The sequence below is a fragment of the Gadus chalcogrammus genome, chromosome 14 (genome assembly GCF_026213295.1).
Source record: "Gadus chalcogrammus isolate NIFS_2021 chromosome 14, NIFS_Gcha_1.0, whole genome shotgun sequence".
Taxonomy (NCBI): Eukaryota; Metazoa; Chordata; class Actinopteri; order Gadiformes; family Gadidae; genus Gadus; species Gadus chalcogrammus.
This window is the reverse complement of record NC_079425.1, coordinates 26,844,459-26,868,494: the sequence shown is the minus strand read 5'-3', so window position 1 is coordinate 26,868,494 and position 24,036 is coordinate 26,844,459. Positions and strand designations below refer to the sequence as shown.

Below are 24,036 nucleotides of genomic sequence, written 5' to 3'. Positions count from 1 at the left end.
ATGCATTCCACGTTCGGAGGCCTTTGTAGTCGCTCAACTCTCCATAATCAGTGTTCTCCGATGTGTTTTGCTGAGGGCGCCCCACTGGCAGAGAGGAGGGAGCAAACAAACAGCCGATCTAGAGTCGTTTGGCCATGAGTTCATTCTGAGACTGAATGGAAAAGACCTAGTGATGCACCGAACGAACGGCCACAGATAATTTTTGACCGATAACATGGGATCGGCCGATCAATCAGCCTTTTGCAGGACCCGATAAAAGTGGCTCTCTCACTATCTATCAAACACATAAATAGGTTTTATAAAAAAGGTCTGTGTTTAAAGAAATGACAGAACAAAACTGACAATTCTTGCCTATATTACACTGTAAACTAAACAAACGTTGATGGCATCGGACCGGCTGCCCATACATTAACAATAAATATGATCGGTTGCCGTCAGAAAATCTGAACAGTGCATGTCAATGGAGTTAGATTCATGCCAAAACCCCTCACACACGCAAAACGTGTTTTGTTCACGCATAACGATTCACACGCACACAAAACGTGTTTTACTCACGCAAAATGATTCACACACGCGCTCAGTGTGGTTTGCAAATGCAAAACATCATTCACAAACTAAAGCATTTTGCTTCAGAAACAAATACGTTGTTTCTTTTATCAGAGTTAACGGTAGATCCTCCCTCGAGTGGCTCCATCAGCGGCGAACGGGCAAATAGCAATCAGTATGTTTTACACAAAGTACAAAAAAAAATCCTTCAAGTACACAAAACAATTCTACAAGTACGGAACACGAAAGCTGCGCGTGGATCGGAATGCATTTGCGCACGGATCGGATTGCATTTGCGTGAGGAACAGCAAGGCGGAAAATTAGTGCCAAAAGTCACGTGACAAATAAATGTCCTGTTATTCACACTACACAACAGCAGGTGGCGGTGTTGAGTCAGTTTAAGGCCGCCAGGACGATCTTTTTTCTCCCCAAAATCTTTATTTGATGCCAAAACAGAGTGGCGACACTTCCATTGGACTCACCTGTTGGCCGCTCATTTTGTTCAATTTAATCTCCCAAACTAGCTTTTCTCCGTGTCGTACGATTCCGTGACAAAGGGGCGGCAAGTCGCATAGTATGGAGTTGAATCCACACACGTTTGGCCGGCATCAAATAAAGATTTTGGGGAGAAAAAAGATCGTCCTGGCGGCCTTAAACTGACTCAACACCGCCACCTGCTGTTGTGTAGTGTGAATAACAGGACATTTATTTGTCACGTGACTTTTGGCACTAATTTTCCGCCTTGCTGTTCCTCACGCAAATGCAATCCGATCCGTGCGCAAATGCATTCCGATCCACGCGCAGCTTTCGTGTTCCGTAGGATTTTTTTTTGTACTTTGTGTAAAACATACTGTATTTGTTTCTGAAGCAAAATGCTTTAGTTTGTGAATGATGTTTTGCATTTGCAAACCACACTGAGCGTGTGTGTGAATCATTTTGCGTGAGTAAAACACGTTTTGTGTGCGTGTGAATCGTTATGCGTGAGCAAAACACGTTTTGCGTGTGTGAGGGGTTTTGGCATGAATCTAACTCCATACATGTCTCACTAAAACAATGACGTCATAATACTGCACCAAAAATACGAGAACGGCACTAACCAGCAGAGGAGTGGTCCTTAAAAATAACTTCTGTTGAATGCTAAATTAAATATACCTGCGTTACCTAGCGAGGAAAGGAGGGAAGGTTAGAGGAACATTACTATTGTGAGAGTCCTTCTTATCACTTCTCTGTGACCTGCGAGACAGAGTCAAACTGATTCCATTAAATTGCTTTGCAGGCTCCAAATGTCAGGAAGTCCTGATCTCATCTGAGAGTTCCAGTTTGGATAAATAAGTAGTAAGGCTTGACCTCCATCCCAATGTGTACGTCCCACTGCAGGGCCCTGTACAAAGCCTTCCACCACAAGCCCTCATTGCCTCGGACTAGTCTCCTCTCATGGACGGAACCACCCTTGTTTTTATCCCCCCCTAGAAAATACTCCAATAATGAGAAAATCATTGGAGCAGAGCATCTCATTTGATGTTTAGGTTTAATACGTCCTCCGTTTATGAATCCGTCAAACAATGCGTCTTGTTATTTCCCATCTTCAATTTATTTTGGTTGATAGGTGTGTGTGTGACTCAGCCAGCACTATATCCAATATTATTGTGTTAGAGCTCTCAAAGGGCCTGTTTAAATGGACATTAAAATGGTCAATGCAGTCTTCAATCTATTTTCTAAATGTCCCCATTTTCCTGTTCAAAAATACCAGCCTGTGAGAAACAAACTTTAAAAAAACAAAGAAAGATCTTGGTAAGGGCCATCGTTTGGATCACAGCCAACCTCTATGCCTCGGTTACGCCCTGGTCGTTTTTCATAATAATTCTTGTTTCATACGAAGGAGAATGGAGGAAACCACTATTTGATAATAATTTAATCTGAAAATTTGACCATCTTTATGGCAACCTTTTCGGCCCCTTTCCTGAGAGCATTTTCTGATCAGAAGGTCTTTCCCAACAGTCAATGTTAAATGTTACTGGATAACACAGCCCAGCTTGAATATTAGTAAAATAAAGAGGAATTTGCGCGTGAACATAAATAATATGAGCTATCTCTAAGATAGAGGAAGAGGCGGGGGGGGTCTCCTCCTTTCCCTGGTCTTCTTCTCAGGCCTGTCAGACCTGATGTTTGTCCAGCTGGGGTTCCTCTCAAGCATCCTCCTGTAACCTGCAGCGCCTTCGGTGACTGCTCCCCTCCGTTCCAGTTGCACGTCCTTCATCTCCTCCTCGTCTCCTCTCCTGAAAGTGTCCATCTCCTGGTTCAGTGAGGCCCTGATGTCCTGAGTCACCCAGGGTTCATCTCTGTCCATGCACACATTTACACAATCTACTTTGTAGTCTCAGTCCCCATGAGCATGATGGAGAAATCCCAGGGTCGCCTCAGAACAGCCCTGAGAACCCCCTCTGCCTCTAGTGCCCAGACCTGCCCCACTGCAGGTCTGTAGAGGCTGAAGGTAGACCAGGTTGTGATCCTTCAGGGGAGGCAGGCCGATGGAGCCCAGACCTCCTTAACGTCGCAGCCAATGGTTGGTTTTGTCGAGCAGTCAACCGACTAAAGTGAGCAGGGTAGTTCTCAAGGTGATGAGGTTAGAATCCCCATGAAGGGAATCTGCTGCATCGTCTGCAGCTTCACGGTCACAGAGTGGATGACGCTAGCGGCCCGCGACTCAGAAGCCACAGGGGAACGTGAATAACAATCAGAACGGCCTTCGAGACCGAGGGGCAGAGACGTCCCGTAGCAGCTCAATGTCCAGGCTGCTCACTGAACAGGCTGCACACTGCATCGTGTCCAGGCTGCTGCATTGTGCCCAAGCTGCTCACTGCATCGTGCCCATGCTGCTGCATTGTATCCAGGCTGATCCGTCTGTTCACCTGAATGGCGAATCGCCCTCCTCTCTTCTCCTTGTCTTCATGTGGCCATGTCTCCATGGAACACATCAAACACACCACTTCTCTTTGTGAGGGACGTATCTTCATTCTTAATCCACCAGTGAATGCAAGAAATCCAGGATCAATCAATTCTATGTAGAAAAGGGTGATGAACCTGAATAATATAAATAAAGAAAAAGGCTGATCCGCTTTCACAAACACACTGGACTGATACACATCCGTCCTTCACTAATACTTAAACATAATATAATAACTGCACTGTCTGGGACCCCAGCCCAAGCCCCCCGCCCTATAAACACGTCAGGAGACCAGGAACAAGTTTTCATTTGTTTAGAGCAATCACAAAACTCAGGGTTGTGTCTGAGTACAGCTCAAAAAGACTGGACCACACACCCACACACCCACACACCCACCCACACACCCACACACACACCCACACACCCACCCACACACCCACACACACCCTTTTTGTGGGCAAGCGCCGTAAAGAAATGTGGTTATACTGACTGATAGCACAACAGTGGCTCCAACACTTGTATCAACCACATTGAAGCAGTTTAGCAGACACCGATACTGTGTGGCTGGACATTAAAACAGAGTGCAGTCAATAAACAGGGATCAGAAAGGGCCACAACTTACATTAGCTAGAGTGTCCATCAGTTACCGTTGGCAGGAAGAAACAGGTGTAGACTTCACTCCACTCATTCCGTTTAGGATTCATTTGGTCCTTAAAGTCTAGGCTCTTTCTTCTAAAACAAAAGTAATTTTCTCTAAAATAGGATTTCTATAAAACGGTGTGCAGCTTTTTTATTCTTGGTTTAAAACCATCTATTTTATCAGAGGTTCAGTATTGCTCTAGCGCTGGTGGGGAGATGAATAAATAAAATCAACAGGAATAAATATATTCATAGCCTGGCACTTTGCATCGACTGCCCGATGTCGGCTGCATTGATCAAAACATGTCTGCTGCAGCAGAGGTGTGAAACGTGATGCTAACCGTTCACAGCAGATTTATGACCGATTTATGAACCGCAGAAAGAACATGCGACTCTGAACCGATAAACACAGAAAAATAGCCCAGTTCATTACTAGAGGGAGTGACGACCTGAACTCTGCCAGGCGGGGGAAGGCGTCACCATGGTAACCGTGGCGGTGACCATGGCCCGCTCTCCTCTGAGGTGCTCTGGACATAAAGGAATTCAACAACAGGAAACAGGGAAGGAAGTCCCAGAGGGGGAGTCAGGGAGGGGGAGTCCCGGAGGGGGGGGTTAAGGGAGATGTGCCAGTTTCACTGAGTAAGGCCAGGCGAACAGGCAGTGTCCCAGCATGCACCTGAGGGGGGGGGTGTACCGTGTCCAACCAGGACACGGTACCAAGAATAGAGTTCCCAGAGCGAGCATCACGCGACCGGACCGCAGGGAGCTCAGACCCCTTGGTCCGAGGGGAGCGGGGTTAGAGGTGAGTCCAGTGAGACTCCGTCACCTCAGGTTGTGAAAGAGCTTGAGGAAGAGATGCAGCTGCAAATAGTCCTCAATTGACCATGAGCTGGGCCGTGACTAAAGCCGAACACACACCAGCGCCGAAGCGGCGGGTCAAAAAGATGACACCCATTATTTTGGACGTACTAGATGAATAATTACACAATGCAAAAGGAATGAGCAATGAAAGTAAATAAATTGTGTAAAGTGACTAAACCGTAAACAAAGTGCCCGACAGTACATAAAGTAACTATGAATTTATGTGACTATCATTGTAAGCACAAACAGAGGATCATGAGCATCAGGGCTATATGTAGTCATAAAACAATTGGTAAGACGTTATGGTAGCCTATACCAACTATGTTTGTTGATCTGCTTCTTTCAAAACATATCACAACTAGGGGCGGCAATTGACGTGTGTGAAATGCGCACCGCTGCGCTTCAGCGCCGGTGTGTGGCCGGTTTAAAACAGCTCAACTGCCACATGTTTGGCCTGAAGCAACGACCGTTTGAGTGTTGGCAGCCCTCCCGTCCAGGGAGTGCTGTAAGAGGAGCTGTCATGCTGCAGGTGTGTTGAGGTGAGAGGACTAGGAGAGGTTCAGGAGCAGCAGTGTCTCAGGGGTCAGGTCAGGATTCCTCTGAAGGCGTTCTCCACCCCTCTATATATGCTGGATGAGAACACAGCGACCTGATCTGGTGGGTGGACATTAACAACCACAAACCCTCCTCTGTAACACTGCCACACAACACTACGCTTCAACTGGAAATAGAACACTGTGAGGGAGAGATTATATACTGGGATACAGGAATTAAAGACTACTGCTGTGTTCCAATATCCATACTATCCATACTTACTATACTTAGTTTGAGTACGTAGGGCAATCCAATAAGGATCGGGCGAAAATAAGTGTCCTGAAAGGACCCGGATGGTGTACTCAAAACGGTCAATCCGCGAAGTGTGGATCGATTTACACTTTTTGTACTCAACGGTAGGGCTGAACGATTTTAAGAAAAAATTGAAATTGCGATTTTTCTGGTAGAGATTGCGGTTTCGATTTCAACCACGATTTATTTTCTTTAAATCAAGTTTCAGTATAAATTAATATAAGCAATGAATTCCATCAAGGTAATGCAATAATGAAAACTGCTGGCAACAGATTTCAAATGCAAGACTGTTTATTCAAGTACCTAAGAAACAACAACCAAAAAAGTCAAATAAAAAGGGAGCCCTCTTTCTTAAGTAAACTTGCTTCAATGGCTCATCAGCATCAAAATAATTGCACTTTTGTAAAAATAAAAAAATAAAAATAAATTTAAAAAAAAACCGCAGCTTTGACGATTCCAAAATCGTAATGCTTGAGATCGCGATTTTCGGTCGAAAACGATAGATCGTTCAGCCCTACTCAACGGCAGCCATCTTAGCTACGTAGCGGAAGAGGGCGGAGCCAGGCTGAGCCAAAGGAGGCGCATTTTTCACATAGCCTACATTAATAGTCATTTTTTGTAGTTTTTAGAGCTTTTTATAGCTGCTAGGCGTAAAGAGTTCAGCGTTCAAAGCGGGATGTTTATTGCGGGGGAGGAGCAGCAGCAGCAGTCGTGATCGTAATTTCCGGTTAGTGCACCACTGAGTATTCGATTTGGAACCACACTGACATCTGAAAATTAGCGCACTTCGTAAGCGCGGATAGTGTACTATGTTTAAGTGTACTCATGGAAGTATGGATAGTGGAACACAGCATACCTTTGGTTCTGTGTGAGAGGTAATGGGATTAACTGGGATTTGGACCTTCCTTGGGTTCTCTGTGCAGGCGGACTGGGATTAGGACCTACCTTGGGTTCTCTGTATGGTCGGACTGGGATTAATTGGGATTAGAACCTACCTTGGGTTCTCTGTGCAGGCGGACATGCGTTCCCCGGTGGTTGGAGAGGGATCTCTTCTCCACTGTGCGATGTTTGAAATGATAGATATCATCGAATACCTGCAACATAAAACACTTCCATTACATCTCTATAAAAACAAATGTCATGGAACATATTTACTTTGAAAAACACAGTAAATCAGTTGTACCAGTAATTGCCTTTATAAGTAACTGATGCTGGAAAAATAAGGAATCTTCTTCACTGCTGAGGTGTGACAGTAATAAAATGAGAATTTTGCATTTCTGTAAACGACAAATATTTTAACAATACTGTGCAGATATTTCAGGCTTTGCATGTTGTTGGTATAATACTACAAAACAATAATCCAATTGCTGGTCAATCTTATTCAGCCTACTGCTTCAATCACAACAAAATGGATACAAAAAACAGATGCATAAAAAGACAAACACATCTAAATACAAACCATTATAACCAGTTACTATATTTATAATATACATTCCAGTTTATCAACGCTCTAATGTCCGTTGTGTCCCCGTTACAAACCGCATGAATCCAAATAATCCAAAACTGTGTGCCAAATGATTTATCAGACCAGACTTAATTAAATCCAAACTGAATGCCCTAACGAGGAAGTTAATGGAACCGGGAGCTCGGGACACATCGAGTTGGGCTGAATCTGTGAAACAGAAACACAGAAATACACGCTCTGCTGCAACTCATTTAATGCAGAGGGCATAACATCTCCATGGTGGTTTCCATAACGACATTATCGGCTTACATGAGTCTAAATATTGACATCCTTATTAATACCGACGTAAATTATAATAGTTGCGAAACTAGGCTGTAAGAATACAGCAGAAATATATCTGAATACACCAATCCAACTGGCAAACTCAAAAACGGTGCGAGATGTCTGCATCGTAAACTACAGGCGTTTAGGACGAGGGTTCAACAGATAATCCATAGCAATGTTTTGACATATTAATGTCCTAATGTACCGAGCTAAAAGGATTTCTTCTGAATACTTGTGGTTGACTGTGGAGGTGTTCCAACACAAGTTCCGACAGACTGCCTCCCTGTGAACCAACCGAGCCTCATCAGCAAAGCCTACTCCCTCCCCTTTAATTACCGGCCAGGCGGACACAATAGAACCGAGACACACAGCAAACAGACACACAGAGCCTATAATCAACCACATGCCAACACCTCTAGCACTGAAAGACCGCCCCGAGTGGAATCATGTTAACCTGTAACCGAAACCCTTTAAAGAAACAACATTGTGCTTAACGTGTCAAACACGGACATCAGAAGAAGAGGCTCTGAGTGGAGCCCTGGTGATCCTACCCGCCGTCGAGGACGCTGAACACCAGCGTGTTGGAGACTGACGGAGTACATCAAGCACACTCAGTCTAATTAGCACGGACAGAGAAGGACATTTAAAACCAAGCAGTATGGATGGATACAGCCAGGGAGCTCCAAGCTGTTCTTCGTGTTTTAGGTCTGCACATTAAAAAGGAATTTAGTTTGAGGAAGGAGCCCCAATGCAGTTACTTTGTGGTTTCTTCTCAATCGAACAAGCCAATGTGAGTTGGTGCAGATTGTCTGGATCATCCAAAACACCTCCACACTGTACACACCTCACCACTGTACAAACCTCAACACTGTACACACTGTTAACCCCTCCAAACTGTAGCCTCTGCAGTAGCAGTAGTGACCCGCTGTCGTCTGAAAGAACGGGCTCATGAGACAGGTTGGTTATCTGTTCAACCTCACCGAGTTCCACTTGAGTGAGAAGACTGATGCAAACATTGGCTTAAGGCAGAAAAGTCGGTTCAGAGAGCATCGTACTCTGATGAGACCTATGGTGGAACGCTCAATCTAACATCTCTCAGAATAAACTGCTGAATCCTCAAAGAAACTAAATAATACAATCAGAAATCTATACAATATAGCACTCAACACATTACTTAGCTTCCAGTTACCCTGTTTTACTACTGCAGACCATGTCACCCTGTTTAACTACAACATGTTACCCTTTTTAACTACAACATGTTACCCTGTTTAACTACAACATGCTACCCTGTTTAACTACAACATGTTATCCTGTTTAACTACAACATGTTTCACTGTTTACCTACATGTTTCACTGTTTAGCTACAACATGTTTCACTGTTTACCTACAACATGTTTCACTGTTTAACTCCAACATGTTAAACTGTTTAACAACAACATGTTAAACTGTTTAACTACAACATGTTAAACTGTTTAGCTACAACATGTTTCACTGTTTACCTACAACATGTTTCACTGTTTAACTCCAACATGTTAAACTGTTTAACAACAACATGTTAAACTGTAACTACAACATGTTAAACTGTTTAACTACAACATGTTAAACAGTTTAACAACAACATGTTAAACTGTTTAACTACAGCATGTTAAACTGTTTAACTACTGCAGACCATTAGTTATTCCAGAAACAGCCTTAGATATGCGCAAACACAACTCCCCCTAATCGTTTCACTTCAGGCTGATCATAATCTTCCAATTAGGAACCCAATGGAAGGTCACTCGGGTGTTTTTTATGGCGAGCGTGACTGCTTCTCTCTGGAAAAGCCCCTGGAGGCATGGAGACCGGGAGGACGCGGGAACAGCCGGATGGGGTCGGGGTGAGGGTGCGTTTTAAGCGGCCATTAAAGAGTGTCAGGTGGATGGAACAGGACAACCTGATTAGCAATCTGTGGAGCGCTCCATTGAAACGAGCGTGGTGATATTCTGAGTGGTTGAACGGCCTCGGGCAGAGTGCTCACAGTGACCTCTGGTTGGACGGTCTGTTCGCTTCATGAAGAAAGTTTCCGATCTGCAGATGTTTGGACCATTAGGTTTAACAGCAAACCGCATTTTGTTCAGAATTGTAGAAGAACAAACTATAACCCCAACATATTTTTTTAAGGAGCGGAACCAGAGAAGCAAACCGATCCAGCGGAAACATCGCTGAAAGGGTAAACAAAATGAAACACCAGTATCTGGGATGATATCTGAAGACTGGATATCATATTTTATACATCTCTTCTAGAAGATAGCTTACCCCTCAGAGAGAGAGAGAGAGAGAGAGAGAGAGAGAGAGAGAGAGAGAGAGAGAGAGAGAGAGAGAGAGAGAGAGAGAGAGAGAGAGAGAGAGAGAGAGAGAGAGAGAGAGAGAGAGAGAGAGAGAGAGAGAGAGAGAGAGAGAGAGAGAGAGAGAGAGAGAGAGAGAGGAGCATGAGGAGAGAGAGAGGAGCATGAGGAGAGAGAGAGGAGAGAGAAGAGCATGAGGAGAGAGAGAGGAGCATGAGGAGAGAGAGAGGAGAGAGAAGAGCAGGAGGAGAGAGAGGAGCATGGAGGAGAAAGAGAGAACAGAGAGAGGAGCACAAGGAGAGAGAGGAGCACAAGGAGGGAGAGAGGAGAGAGAGGAGCAGGAGGAGAGAGAGAGGAGCAGGAGGAGAGAGAGAGGAGCAGGAGGAGGGAGAGAGGAGCAGGAGGAGAGAGAGAGGAGCAGGAGGAGGGAGAGAGAAGCAGGAGGAGAGAGAGAGGAGCAGGAGGAGAGAGAGAGGAGCAGGAGGAGGGAGAGAGGAGCAGGAGGAGAGAGAGAGGAGCAGGAGGAGGGAGAGAGGAGCAGGAGGAGGGAGAGAGAAGCAGGAGGAGAGAGAGAGGAGCAGGAGGAGAGAGAGAGGAGCAGGAGCGGAGAGAGGAGAAGGAAGAGAGAGAGCAGCATGGAGATCAAGGAGCGCTGAGCAGGAGGATCTCAGGCTCCAGAGGAGTCACTTTGCAGATCCCAGTGTCAGGTTGATCAACACATACTGCCAACCCGACCACAGTTTCCTCGTTCCTGGAGCTTTCGTTACTCACCCTCAGACGTGTTATTTCCCCTTACGGTGGCTTCGCTCTCAACTTACTTATAAGATAGGTGTTATTATCAGAACACATCTCGAAAGTGATGTCAGACTACATGTATAAAGGTGCATCAATTTAGATGAGGGGTTTCCTCGACTACGATTTTGAATAGTCGAATCTGATTAGTCAGGATAGACTAGGCCAGATCCATCAAATAAGATCTATCTTTTATATCTGCGGCTAAATAATGCCTGCTTTAGGAGTCTTTAAGGCGGTTTAAACCAGGTTAATGGTTTGGATCATACATCTGTAAGCCAGGGCCGTGTCTCTGGAGACGGAGAGCTCCGTCTGATTATTCACTAGGAGTGTAACGGTAAACAAAAGTCACGGTTCGGTACGTACCTTTGTTTGAAGTCACGGTACGGTACAGGACGGTACGGTTCATAGTAAAGGGGGAAATTAAAGAAAAACTGCTTGTTTGTCAAAAAGGGAGAATGGCCGTAGATCAGCAGCAATGAAAACACCAATAGACTTGGTTATGGCATTTGCCCGTTCCAGGTCTCCGTAGTTACGGAATCGGATTACGGAGTCAGGGTAGTATAATTTGGCTTAACGGTCCGGGGGAAATTCCGACTTCAAGTTTTAAATTCCGCATTGCAAAACAAGCTTTTACATTTGCCACATTAACACTATGTACGCACCGCGGTACATCTCTGTAACCACCCAGAAGTGCCTGTACCGCTATTATTTACTGGTTATTATTTATTATTTACTGGTTCCTCATTTTAAAAATACATACAAGTTAATAGTTTCAGTGTATAGAGCAGAAGGGGGACTATTCGGTACAGAGTACAGACAGTAGTGTATCCCCCAGCGAGCGGGGTTATAATGGTTTCATACACTGCAACACTTTAGAATTATTTTGGTGATATTGTTCTATCCTTCAAGAGTGGGTCCAGAATGGGCTCTACCTTGAAAGGAAACTGATTGGCTGTTGCTGCTGCCATTACACAAAGTTATCAAACAAACAATAAAGGACCTTTACTGCAAGCCAAACATAACACAGCAAACTGCCCACAGTACACCGGCTGCAACCACCGCACAAAATACATCGTATAACTTACAGCCTCTCGCCTACAAGCCAAGCAGTACGGTGTCACTCATTGAACACCCCCCACCCCCGAGCGCTGTGGTATTACCCGTTTACCACCCCCGTCCTCCAAATGGAAACTCCCACTGGTACACACGCACAATGCCCCTGACACAACAACTTATTAGACTATAAAAAAAAATGTCGACAAAATGTCTTTCTATCAAAGATTTGAATCCTCGAGGATTCAAGGTCACCCCTGATATAAAAGAAACAGGAGTTGTAAAGTAGGTGTAAAATAAAGTGTTTTAAAGAACAGTTCAGTGGTTGAATTACTGGCAGGAGTAAATTAACATATTGGAATGGGCGGCCCACAGACATAACTTATTAACCAACACGCGGTGGGCCAGCAGCAGCAGCAGAGCCAGATAAGCCTGGGGGTGAATTAATCCATCCACAGGAAACTAACCTCAGACAGTACATAAATCACACAGGTCTCCAAGAGGAGTTGCCATTGGCTGCATTAGAAAGTGCATTCTTTCAAATACTTTCTAACTGTTTTGATAAATACTCGGCTTAAACACGTTAGACTGGCAATATACCGGGGTACAATGGGACTAACCACTTTATGCCTTCATAAAGTTACACAAATAAAACATGCTTTCAAAATCCTCAATGCTACTTTGTGAACATAGGAAGTGACTCCGGGACAACGTATTAGCCAGAAGCAGCAATATTGAGCATAAAGATCGAGGCGTAGCACAGAGTCACTTCCTGATCCCAGACGAGGTCTCTACCCAGAAGACATCAGGCCATTAGATTAGCGACCCTGACCTCTACAGTGTCATCATCACACACCTCATGTCACCGCAGGAAGGCCCAACAAAGACCTCCTGGCTCGAGGGCACCTCGAGCCAGGGGAGAACTCATCACCATTGACAAATATCCGGCATTTCTCAAGCCTACTTTAAAACAGTTAGGTGTATTATTTACTACACCATGCCTATAGACCGCAAATGGGGAGATAGCAATGCCCATAAAGATGTTTAATATATCTATAAATCCATTTTCCAGGTATTGAGTCACAGCACAACGTTGCTCTATGAGTCGATCAGCTGTGAAATGTTTAGTGTGACACTGAAGAACTTCTGTGGAACGATTTGCTCATAAGCACTGCGTCACACCCCCCCCACACACACACACACACACACACACACACACACACACACACACACACACACACACACACACACACACACACACACACACACACACACACACACACACACACACACACACACACACACACCACACCACACCACACCCCCCCCCCCCCCCCCCCCCGTTGAGGACCATAAACCCGCTACTATGCCGGGTTTACTGGCGCCGTATCTTACACACTCAGGTAGCAGACTACTCTAGACCGGTCTGGCGCTTGTGACACACCATTACTCATCATTATGCCAACTGGTAGTTGATGGCTTTGTGGGAGCCATGTTCGTACAGGATCATCTTCACAAGCATCATCTGCCCTGTTGCAGTAGAGCAGGGGTACTCAAGTAGAAATGATGAGGGGCCACAAATTTATTTTTCAGTGACGCAAGGGGCCGGTCGGTATACGTGTGACTGAGGCCGATATATGCTCCGTTTTAGACGTAACGCGTAAGCACGTAAGATAACCCCCCCTTGCGCGGTAAAATATCCCCCCTTACGTGCTTAAGTGCGTCGGCCAAAATTCCTGACTATGCGACTGAAACACTACGGCCCTACGCAGCTCGCATACATCCTTTCAGGAGTCTCACATTTCCGGTTTTACAGCATAATAGCGCCATTTTTAAAAGGCCGTGACAGAAGCGAATGAAGAATTTTGAAGAAGGAGAAGAAGAAAACACAAGAACGAATTATGATAATTATAAATATAAACAAGCCAGCGATTTCCACTTCCACGCCCACAGATTCGTTCGTTGCTCCCCCTACTGTTCTGGCGGAGAATCCCCTTGCAACACGCGCAATCCTTAAGGAACCTTAAAGGAACCGTAAATCAAAACTTGTCTAAAAAAAGTCCCTTGTGTAAATTAAGCGCTTACGTCTCTGTCTAAAACAACCCTAAATCGGCCTTGACTGCTGCTGAGATGGACTGTCTGCCTCGAGTTTGGGAGGGCTGCTTTTTTTTTTTTTTTTTTTTTTTTTTAATTAAAAAAACTTTTCAAAACAGCTCCAGGGCCATTAATAGACACCCCGCGGGCCACAAAAGGCCCGCGGGCCGCTACTTGAGTATGACTGCAGTAGAGGGTAGAAGCCATTAAACCCGTAGTGGGGCCATTTTAAATCAGCTATGAAACAAAGGGGATGTGGAGACGTCCTCCAACAGCCTGATAAGACGAGCGCTGGCCCCAGGAAGTGTTTCAATGGAAGTTCTGTGGTTTCCTTCTCACCAGACCAGTCAGTCACTTCAGAACGCTTCTTTATTCAACCTTAAGTTTACAAGGAGAGCCTTTTGAGCTCAACAACTTCTACTAAAGTGTCCGGAATAGATGGAAACTACAGTTGAAACTGGCCCAAAAAATGAGAATCCTACTGATTCATTACAATAAATGAATCACGCATTGGGCAGATTATCAGATTATCTTTGGATTCAACATCATCTCAGCCTGCTGACCTTTTGACACCTTGCACAGGAACATGAAGAGGTGACCCTTCTGTTATTGCATTAGACGTTAGAGCAAAACCAGCACATCTACATCAGGAGGAAAAGGTCTGGATCTTCTCTTTAAATAGGCTGACCAGCCCCAGCTATAGCAGGACACCAGAGGGACACACACCAGGGGGACAGCCGGAGGTTGGAAAGAGGACGAAGCTAAATTAAAACCGAGGACCGAGTGGGACGCGAGCCGTGCCAGTTTCTGGCCCCTGACCGTGCTCTGATAAACCTCCATGTTAACATTCTATAACGCTAACAAGGATGAATGAGAGGAGAGCAAATGCAGGCTATTCTGTTCCCTGGGCGCCTGTCTGGAGAACACAGAGCTACTGTAAGAGATCAGATAGCGCTGATCATTTGGAACTTATAATGAGCCATTTCAAATCCTTGTAATGCCCTGAATTTCTCTTTACAGAATGTAACCGCAAAACATTTTTCTAAGCCGTCGAGTACCGGATTCGTCTTTTATATCTTTCTATGGAAGGGAAGTAAAGGCCACAAGACAATTACAAAAAATGTCAGCTTGAGCACAACAGCTGCACTTGAGCTTAATGGAGCTCAGGTTGGCCAGCGTTCCTAATTGCAGCTGATGCATGGTTCAGTGTTGTTCACCGTTCCACTAAAACATGCCACGCTACGTTGACTAAACCACGGCATGCGAGTAGCGGTTCAAATCTTTCACACGATCCAGGAACAATGATGGCAGGTAAACAGAAAGAATTAGAGGAACAAAAGAGTTTTCCTCAACGTTTGGCTGTGTTGCGCATTTCCCCTGTTTCACCAGAAACAACTTCACACATGAGTCGTCACACGTGCGGCGGAAACAGAAGCGTGTTCAGATGTGTTCCACTACGCTAGTATCCTCCTCTGTGTGTCAGGCTACCACTAGCTTTGGTTATTCAAAGCAGTCCACATGACTGTCTGCCTCTCTCTGCACGCTGCCGCTGCCCGGGGCTGCACAGTACAGACCCTGATCCTCCTCCCTCCATAAAGGGCCCTCGCTCCTCCTCAGTGTCAGGAAGGAGCTGGGAGGACGTCTGACAAAGGGAATGGCGACAGGCTGCTGTGAAACCGACCGAAGGGAGATGCTGGTTCCCATGGAAATCACGCTGAGGGGAGAATCATCACTTGACATGAATCCTGGCCAGAAATAGTGGAGGAAGTCCATCATTTCGCTTCCAAATGCCTGCAAGGTTTACAAAATATGTACTTTATCATAATTATTTTTTGTCACAAATCAATTACTAATTACTGAAACGCTGAATGCTTGGGAACAGATCGCATGGATCAATGCATGGCTTCTTTTAAAACTGGGAGTTGTATTAGTCCATGTAGGAGTGAACCAGGCGATCCTGTCACCATCGCTCTGCGACCGTCCTCCCGCTGTTCAGGAGCAGGGTCCAAGGGATGGGAACCTGATTCATGTCGTCACACACCTCTCCCATCCTGCTTATTTGAGACTGATAATAACCTCATTTATATTAATAAATGACAAATCAAAACTATTTACCGACACCATTTTCCTGCACAAATTGAGTCTCATGTGGGCGGCACCCAGAGACCCGGTATGGACTGTAGTCATGGGAATGATGGGTTCACCACCGGCAAGGAACACTGAACCGTCAGAGAGCGAACAACAGAGGATCAGAGAGCCGTCGCTGTAGTAGAGGAACTCTGCATGGCCCCATCATCGGCCACATGTTGAACACACACAGAGTAGCCCAGGAGGAATGAGCACAAACACCAAGCACAGACTACTTTCCAATCCCAGCTGATGGCGACCTGCCCTAATTATTATTTACCCGTGGCCGCCTGGCGTCTGACAGGAACATGTGAGCCTGCAGGAACGCAGTCAACAAATGCCTCTGATCAAGGGGGCGTGTCCGGTTGTACGGCAGATGGCTGATTGGACGGCCCCCGTGGTGGTCAGGGGAGGCCAGTACAAACAGAGCAATCCACGTCCTGTGAACACAGAGAGAGCAGGCCGCCCCCCTCCCCCTGCCCAGCCGTAATGAGCCCCTCCCACGCAGAAGCTGGGCAGCAGTAAACAACCAGGATACGACCTATAGGATGCAGCCGCTGAGATCCGGCTCAGCCACCACAACATGTGCGTTAGTGGGGCTCATTCCTGCAGCTCCTCTGACGGCCTCTAGGGGCCGGAGGAAGGAATAGGATTTCCTTCTCCATGTTTGCTTGGCTCAGAAGGAATAGGATTTCCTTCTCCATGTTTGCTTGGCTCAGTTAGGATCTCAGTGCTCGTTGGTCTCATGTCCGCGGTCCCGGGGGGCCGTTACATTTCATGAAAAAGTGAGGGTTTAATGTGAATTATTTTGCCCTCTGAAGTGTAGGGCGGTCTTTCATGAAGCTCCTAAACGGACCTTGATCTTTAGCTACGAGCCGCGGAAAACATCAGCACACGGAGGCTGGCTGGAGAAGGTGTGACCCCCACCCCCCTGCCCCACAACACACGAGGCTGGCTGTAGTAGTGGGTGACCCCCCCAGGTGTTTGGGGGGAATCACACGCTGATGTAAAGGACGCAACTAGTTTAACAGTCTGTAGTTGTAAATAGGAGAATATTTTTATCAGGTCATGTTAGATGATGAAATCTACACATGGGCACCATATACCCTTAGATATTGTTATTGCGTTCTTTCCACTTGCAGAGCAGCAACACTCGGGACTAGCAGCATCAAACAACAGATACGTTTCACCACAAACTCAAAGAAAGGCGTACTAAGCCGCGCTCAGCCAGGGCTGAGGCTCTGATGAATTATTAATCATGCAAACATCATCAATTAAGTATTGCGATAGAACGAGTCACAAACACCCTAGTTTAAATGACTGGTGGATATCAAAAGATGGAGATTCGTTTTAATAAAAGATGTGGACATGATTTCCATGCTTGGCCCGTCTATCAAAGGAGGGCTGACTGGAGAAAGGCTCTCAGATGTTTCTGTGGATCCAGTGAGCAGCAGACCTCGGGGCAACAGCAGCATCACCCCCACACCAGCCTCCGTTCTGTTGTCACCCATTCCTCTTTTTAATTTGTTCTTTCTGGGTTTATTACAAACTGCCATCAGAGTTATGATTGTCTGAACTAAAGTGATAAAAGCAGTTTTAGTTTCGCCTTTGTCCCCCAGTATTAATTCAACTGTTGAACCACCAGGAATACACAACACAACCAGGACAACACAATCAGGAGAACACAACCACCACAAAAGAACACAATCAACAGCAGGACAACACCCCCTGTGTCACTGTGCCTGTGCTGCTGTGGTCATAATGGTTCCTCCCTCGCTCGTCTGTTGTAGGTCAATGTGTGTTATGTGTTGTGTAACAGCGTCTGGATCACGGTGTATGGAACCCGTCCAGGCTCCCCCAGAGCCCAGGAGGCCTTCCTGGACACACGGTGTGGCCTGCCATGAGTGGCAGACAGGAGGGCTGCCGAGCGGCTGGAGCAACCGCACACTGATTCCTTCTTCACATATGAAGACCTCCAGATCTCGAAAAATATATCTAGAACAAAAACCTATTGATATTTGTGAATAAGGCCTTGAAAATGTGGCACAGCGTATTGAACCGAGAAACGGTTTGTACTAAAGCAGCCGTTCTGGAAACAAGAATAATATCGACCAAGCCATTACAATATACAACAACCCCAAGGTTAACGCAGCACTGTTAGCCCACAAGGTTTAAACACTGGATTGTTAGCCCCGAGTCTGATGACAGATAAATCTCTTTTTTTTATGTACCAAGGAGTGAGCTTGTGTGGTGCCTTTGTTTGCATGCCCTGCATAGCGATGTAAATAGCCACCGCCACCTTGACTAACAAATCAGAGATTTGCTCATCTCACTCCCCGAGTCCCATCATAACCACGAGCACGATGAATGATGAACGAAGTACCACCTCCCTAAAGAGAAACAGCGACTGCAGCAGCCACTGCATTAGATTACAAAACAACGATGGCAGAGGGGCCAGAAATAGAGGAATGGAGCAATCTGCTCCAGGAGGATAATAAAGGGTTCCAGGCCTCTTCCCGTGTGGCTGGAGGAGTCAGGGAGGGGAGGAGTGCGCCAGAGAGTCACAGAAACACATAGACAACATTCCTCACAGACAGCTAGCTTTATAGGTTGGGCGAGTGGTGGGAATTCTGCTTTCTGTGGACTAAACACTAAAGCCATTGGTTGGGGAGGGTTACCCCAGAGCTAAACACAGCCCAGACTCGTAATTGCCGTCCTTGCGGTTGGCTTCTTGTTTTGGCAGGTCCAGGAATGGTAGCACCGGACGGGGAACCTGAGGAGTGGAGTATCTCCGCCACGCCACAGCGACAGCACGCTCAGCGGTCCCAGGCCTTCTGCTAAAAGAATACTTCTTGTTCTGGAATTGTCTTTTCCCTTCTACTCTTTTTGCATTCAGAATTCTGAGCAGCAGGAATTTGGTTGTGAGTGAAGTCACGTTTCGTTTAAGCAAAGCACTGAAGTTCATTTTCTAATTCTCTTCTCATCCAAAGCACGAACAGGTCAAAAAACTCCCGTCAGACGCTATAAGATATACCATCAGATTAGCATACCAATATTTGTACATAATTGAAAATTCTAGCAACTGAATGACCAAAAAAAAAAAGGCATCCATCAGTGAGCAAGGCCTAACTCAGCAGAATCAGCTCGTAAAGGCAGGATGGGGCTGGGAAGGTGGGGTGCTGGGATGGTGGGGTGCTGGGAGAATGGGGTGCTGGGAGGGTGGGGTGCTGGGAGGGTGGGCGCTTTGAAAGCAGACAGCCCGGGGCTCTCCAGGCCTCTGCTCCGGGCTTGGGGAGGCGGGAGGGGGAGGGGGTTAAACTTAGGCCCATTGCTGCAGAGCTCGGATCGGCAATATCAAATATTCATGAGCAGTCAAACCCAACTCAATAAGTGATGGTGCGAGCACAGATGAGATATATTCCACTTTCTTTGCAACACGGATGGATAACCTAGTTAGAAATGTTTCCTTTGTAGTCCTTCAGCGAGTCTCTCAGCGCTGATGCTGCAACGCTCCAAACTAGCCAAGGAGAAGAAAAACCGACAACAATGGAAAATAATACCGCTAGACTATTGTTAGCGTGAACCAAACAACAAGACTGAAAGAAACCACAGAATAACTTTGAGAGACGGGAATTAAAACCTGATCCTCTTGGGCAATTCATGAACAACTTTCTGTGGAGGAACAAGTTTTTTTTAAATGGCGGAAGACCAAGAAGTTACTGGAAACATTCAACAAAAATAGCAGCACCTGCTGTGCCGCTGGACGGACGGGTAGGGCAGAGGTGGCCGAGAAACAATGAGGAAAGAAATATTACCCTGTACTGAGAACGGGCTGGGATAAAGAACACAGCGCAACGTGATACGACAGCAGGAAGAGGCATGGCTGTGGTTTGGTCCAACAGGTTGAACACGCTGCATAGCTCTAAGCTTTAAGGAGTGTCTGTTGACTGGTTTATGAGTACAAGAGTCTGAACCATTGTTGTACACTCACTGTTCAAACTGTATCTGCAGAAGGGTCGATGGAGGCTTGATGCCACCTTCCACACTACACTTTTCCAGAATTTGGAATTCTTTGGTATATGTCATATTTTTTATTATTTTTTAAATGAAGTGCAGCGACTGACAAGAATGAAAGAAGAGCTTCATATCATCACAGTATCGTGTTAGATGGTTGCGAGGTTTGTTCACAGAACGGTGCACTTGTAATAAGGTGCCAGTTCTCTCTGCTACCCTCTTTATGGTGGTGCTAACTGTGCGAAGAAATTTGAACTCTGTGTTCTCATTAATTTCGACGAGGGTATCCAAGACAGAGGCACAGAGCATCTGTTACAAGTGGAGACTCATATTACAGCCAATGTATCAGTTTACAGCACAAGGCTCCACACCCAGATTTGCCTCTTTATCTCTTGTCTTCTTTGTGTTTTGTAGCTTATCTGCTTGAACCATGACTCCTTCAGAATGCATGGGAGAGTATGTAGGCGTCACCAAGCCAGATTAAGCTTTATGAATAACTAGTTAGTAACATCTACCTCTGAGATGGACATGTTCTGTTAATATCGAGGTTATACATTTAACCTCTTAAATATAAGAGATAAAGTGTATCTTCTGAGCCCATACCGCTTCACCCACTCTCCAGGAACTGTTCCAATCTCTCATGACCATCTTGTTAAGCGATGGTTTGGACCTACAGGAATGACCCCAACTCGAGGCAGGATTTGTTTGGTTATTGTATTTCTCACAATTATGACATAACGATTTAACTTGAGGAGACCTTTGCCCTGTGAGCAGAACTCCTGGTGGTGACCCTGTGACCTCTCCTCAGGGCCTCTATCCAGACCTTTCTGTGAGTTCACAGACCGACAGCTGAGCCATGGTGGAGAACACATCTGGCTCTGGTTACCGAGCCCTCGCAGTCTGCCTTCTGCACAGTGTCAACCCCCAACTTTCGTCTGGAATGGGCAGATTTCCCCCCGGAGCCTCCGACTACATGGAGGTCCGCTCCTCCACCCTGTGAGATGGAGTCACAGCCGTCTGCTGACTGAACCGGGTCGGGTGGAGGTCTGATCCTCCCCCAAGTGGAGTCACAGCCGTCTGCTGGCTGAACCGGGCTGGGTGCTGTTTCTAGATGAGTCTCTACATTATAGAGGTGATGGGACTGATCAGAATGACATTCAGCAGTTTGTATATATTATAGATTTAGTTTTATCCCCTGGCCCAGACATGAGCACTAGTCAACTGATGTTGTAAAAACATGGCTGTCTGACTCTGGGCTAATGTCAACTATTTTTTTTATTTTGTACTGAAATATCTTCCATTATATGACAAGTATTGCTGTAGTGTCGAGCAGCGGACTGTTTGAAGGGTACAGACCAAAGCCCACATAGCCAGCGGCAACTGGAATCCAACTTAAGGCCACGAGAGTCAACATTAAAGCACTCCAAGTGCCACCACTACTGTTAAACCCACTCGACGAGATGCCGAACATCATCGGGTTTCAAAGCGAATTTTTGAATTTCTGGCGTGTTTCTTTGTCATTATCTGTGGAGCTGGAGAGTTCTCCTGATCTAAGCGCTCTGTTCTTAACTGGCTGACATTGTACTCGCTAGTTATGCTGTAAACTTCAGGCTGCTGCCGTCCCCAATGCTCATAATTTAGCTCTGTGGATTAGAGTAGTACATACGCTACTGCCACTATACATTACGCATCAAATGTCATTTTTTTTATAGAATAATCTTAAGGCAAAGCACTATGGAGTGTTACACTCAATAGTTCTTGGATTTTTCATACCTCTATGTAATCAATTCACTATTTTAATTTTAGTGAATTGATTGACATTTGCTTATTTCAATCAATATCAATCCTGTGCCAGAACTACCTCAACACCAGTCACACGCAGAACCAAACAAACCATCTTCAGTAGGGAATCAAACTCTACTTATCAGCAACCATCAGACCAGTAGCTCCCTGCAGATCGAGGAGACGTTCGTCTGACAGGAGCTCTGAATGAACCGGCCTGTTCTTTAAAATCAATGGACGGACTACAGGCCTGGGATCGACCGCACTGTACCAGAGATAACGAAGATTTCAGAGGACATGCAGTCCTCTCCTAGATAAAACCAGCCCGTTACTGGGCAGCAAGCCTGAACAGAAGCCATACCAAGAGGTTGATGGTTCCAACGTTAGTATCAGAACACTTCAGAGGGACTATTTCTCCAGTAGGCTTAGAGTGCTGTTCCTGAAGGCCTGTAGGCTTAGAGTGCTGGTCCTGTAGGCCTGTGGGCTTAGAGTGCTGGTGCTGTAAGCCTCTGGGCTTAGAGTGCTGGTCCTGTAGGCCTGTGGGCTTAGAGTGCTGGTCCTGAAGGCCTCTGGGCTTAGAGTGCTGTTCCTGAAGGCCTGTAGGCTTATAGTGCTGGTCGTGAAGGCCTGTGGGCTTAGAGTGCTGGTCCTGAAGGCCTGTCTGTAGGCACTGCTGGGCAGTCCATCTTATTGGCATGAAATAGGGCGGCACCATGGTACGAAATGTTGCTGGTTAAAGATTAATGCATAGAGGCTCGAAGTTTAGGAAACAATCTACACCGCCCTGCAATATTCATCAGGGGCGATCTATAGCCAGTGGAGTGCCGGGTCACCGAAACGATCCTGAGGCTCTCAGTCAGTGGATGAATAAATCACAGCGCGTTCCAGCCTACAGAGCACAGAGACGTGATCCCCTGGGCCAGAGACACTTCTCAGTGTTTCCCCTACCATTGTTCAGGCCTGGCGGCCCGCCAGGCCAACGAGCGCCCCCGCCAGGCCAACAACCGGCCAAAAAAATGAAAAAGAGAAAAAAAAAATATATATATATATATTTTTTTTATTATTATTTTTTTATTATTATTATTAGCCATAATATCATAACCATCCAAGCTCACCACCAGCTATCTCAATATGTATTGGTGCTTTATGCTCCTGTACATTTTTTTTATCATTGACTTTCCCCTTATTGCCCAGACGAAGTTTGAAGACATACACCCCCCCCCCCCGGTCAACAATCGCTCTTCCCCCCCCCCCCCCCCCGGTCAACAATTGCTCCACACTACCCCCCCCCCCCCCCGGTCAACAATCGCTCTTCCCCCCCCCCCCCGTCCAACAAATACTCTAGCATCCCGTGAAAAATTTATAACAAATCACACTATCAGCTCTTACCACCGGGCCTAAAAAAAATTCTAGGGGAAACACTGCTTCTGGACTCTGATATTCTTACCAACACGTACTCACTGAGGCGTTGCTAATGGGACAGGAAGTCCATGTCCAGCTGTAAGGAATATCTGGCTCCAGTAGAGCTCAGCAAGACCCGCCTTCTCTTCACAGTCTGGCCAATCACATCCCAGCACTCCCAGCACTGCTTTCCAAGGCCAAACGACATCTTAGACCACCTACTCCTTCCAGGGACCGGTCTAGGAGTACCTTCCAGGGACTGGGTCTAGGAGTACCTTCCAGGGACTGGGTCTAGGAGTACCTTCCAGGGACTGGGTCTAGGAGTACCTTCCAGGGACTGGGTCTAGGAGTACCTTCCAGGGAATGGGTCTAGGAACTTGGGTCTACCCTACAGGGACCAGGTCCAGGTCTAGGACTAACCCGCAGCGTCTGGGTCTTGGTCTTCATGCCCAGTTCCCGTCATTGTTTTGAGAAACGATCAGAAAAAAAGCATTTAAGCCAATAAAAGTTTCAGAGAAGATTAGCACACAGCCAGTCCCAGAAGTATGGCATTGAAAGAGTTTCCCCAAAAAGGTTCTGCAATATTAATACCACAGCATATGTCTATTTCTATAAATGGGACGAGTTTCCAAACCATATTAAAAGTGCATTTAAATACACTGCTTTTCCCTTCATTATTTAAGACAGGATGTTGCATTAGCGTGGGAATAATAATATTCCCTCTCAATTTCCCTGTCTCCTTCTGGTTTCAGTCCTGTCACTGAGGACCGTAACTACAGAGGAGAACCCGACTCCTTCAGAGAGGAGAGGAGACGGGGAGC

The 24,036-nt window shown here is 46.1% G+C and overlaps 1 protein-coding gene across 4 annotated transcripts in view; it reads right to left on the bottom strand.

The window, feature by feature from the left end:
• furina (furin (paired basic amino acid cleaving enzyme) a) overlaps positions 1-24,036 on the bottom strand; it is a 62,006-nt gene that overhangs the window by 25,625 nt on the left and 12,345 nt on the right. For all 4 annotated transcript variants that reach the window (XM_056608147.1, XM_056608149.1, XM_056608146.1 and 1 more), the window contains exon 3: positions 6,832-6,930. In XM_056608147.1, the coding sequence (XP_056464122.1) occupies positions 6,832-6,930 (99 nt within the window). The remainder of the gene's footprint in view (positions 1-6,831; positions 6,931-24,036) is intronic.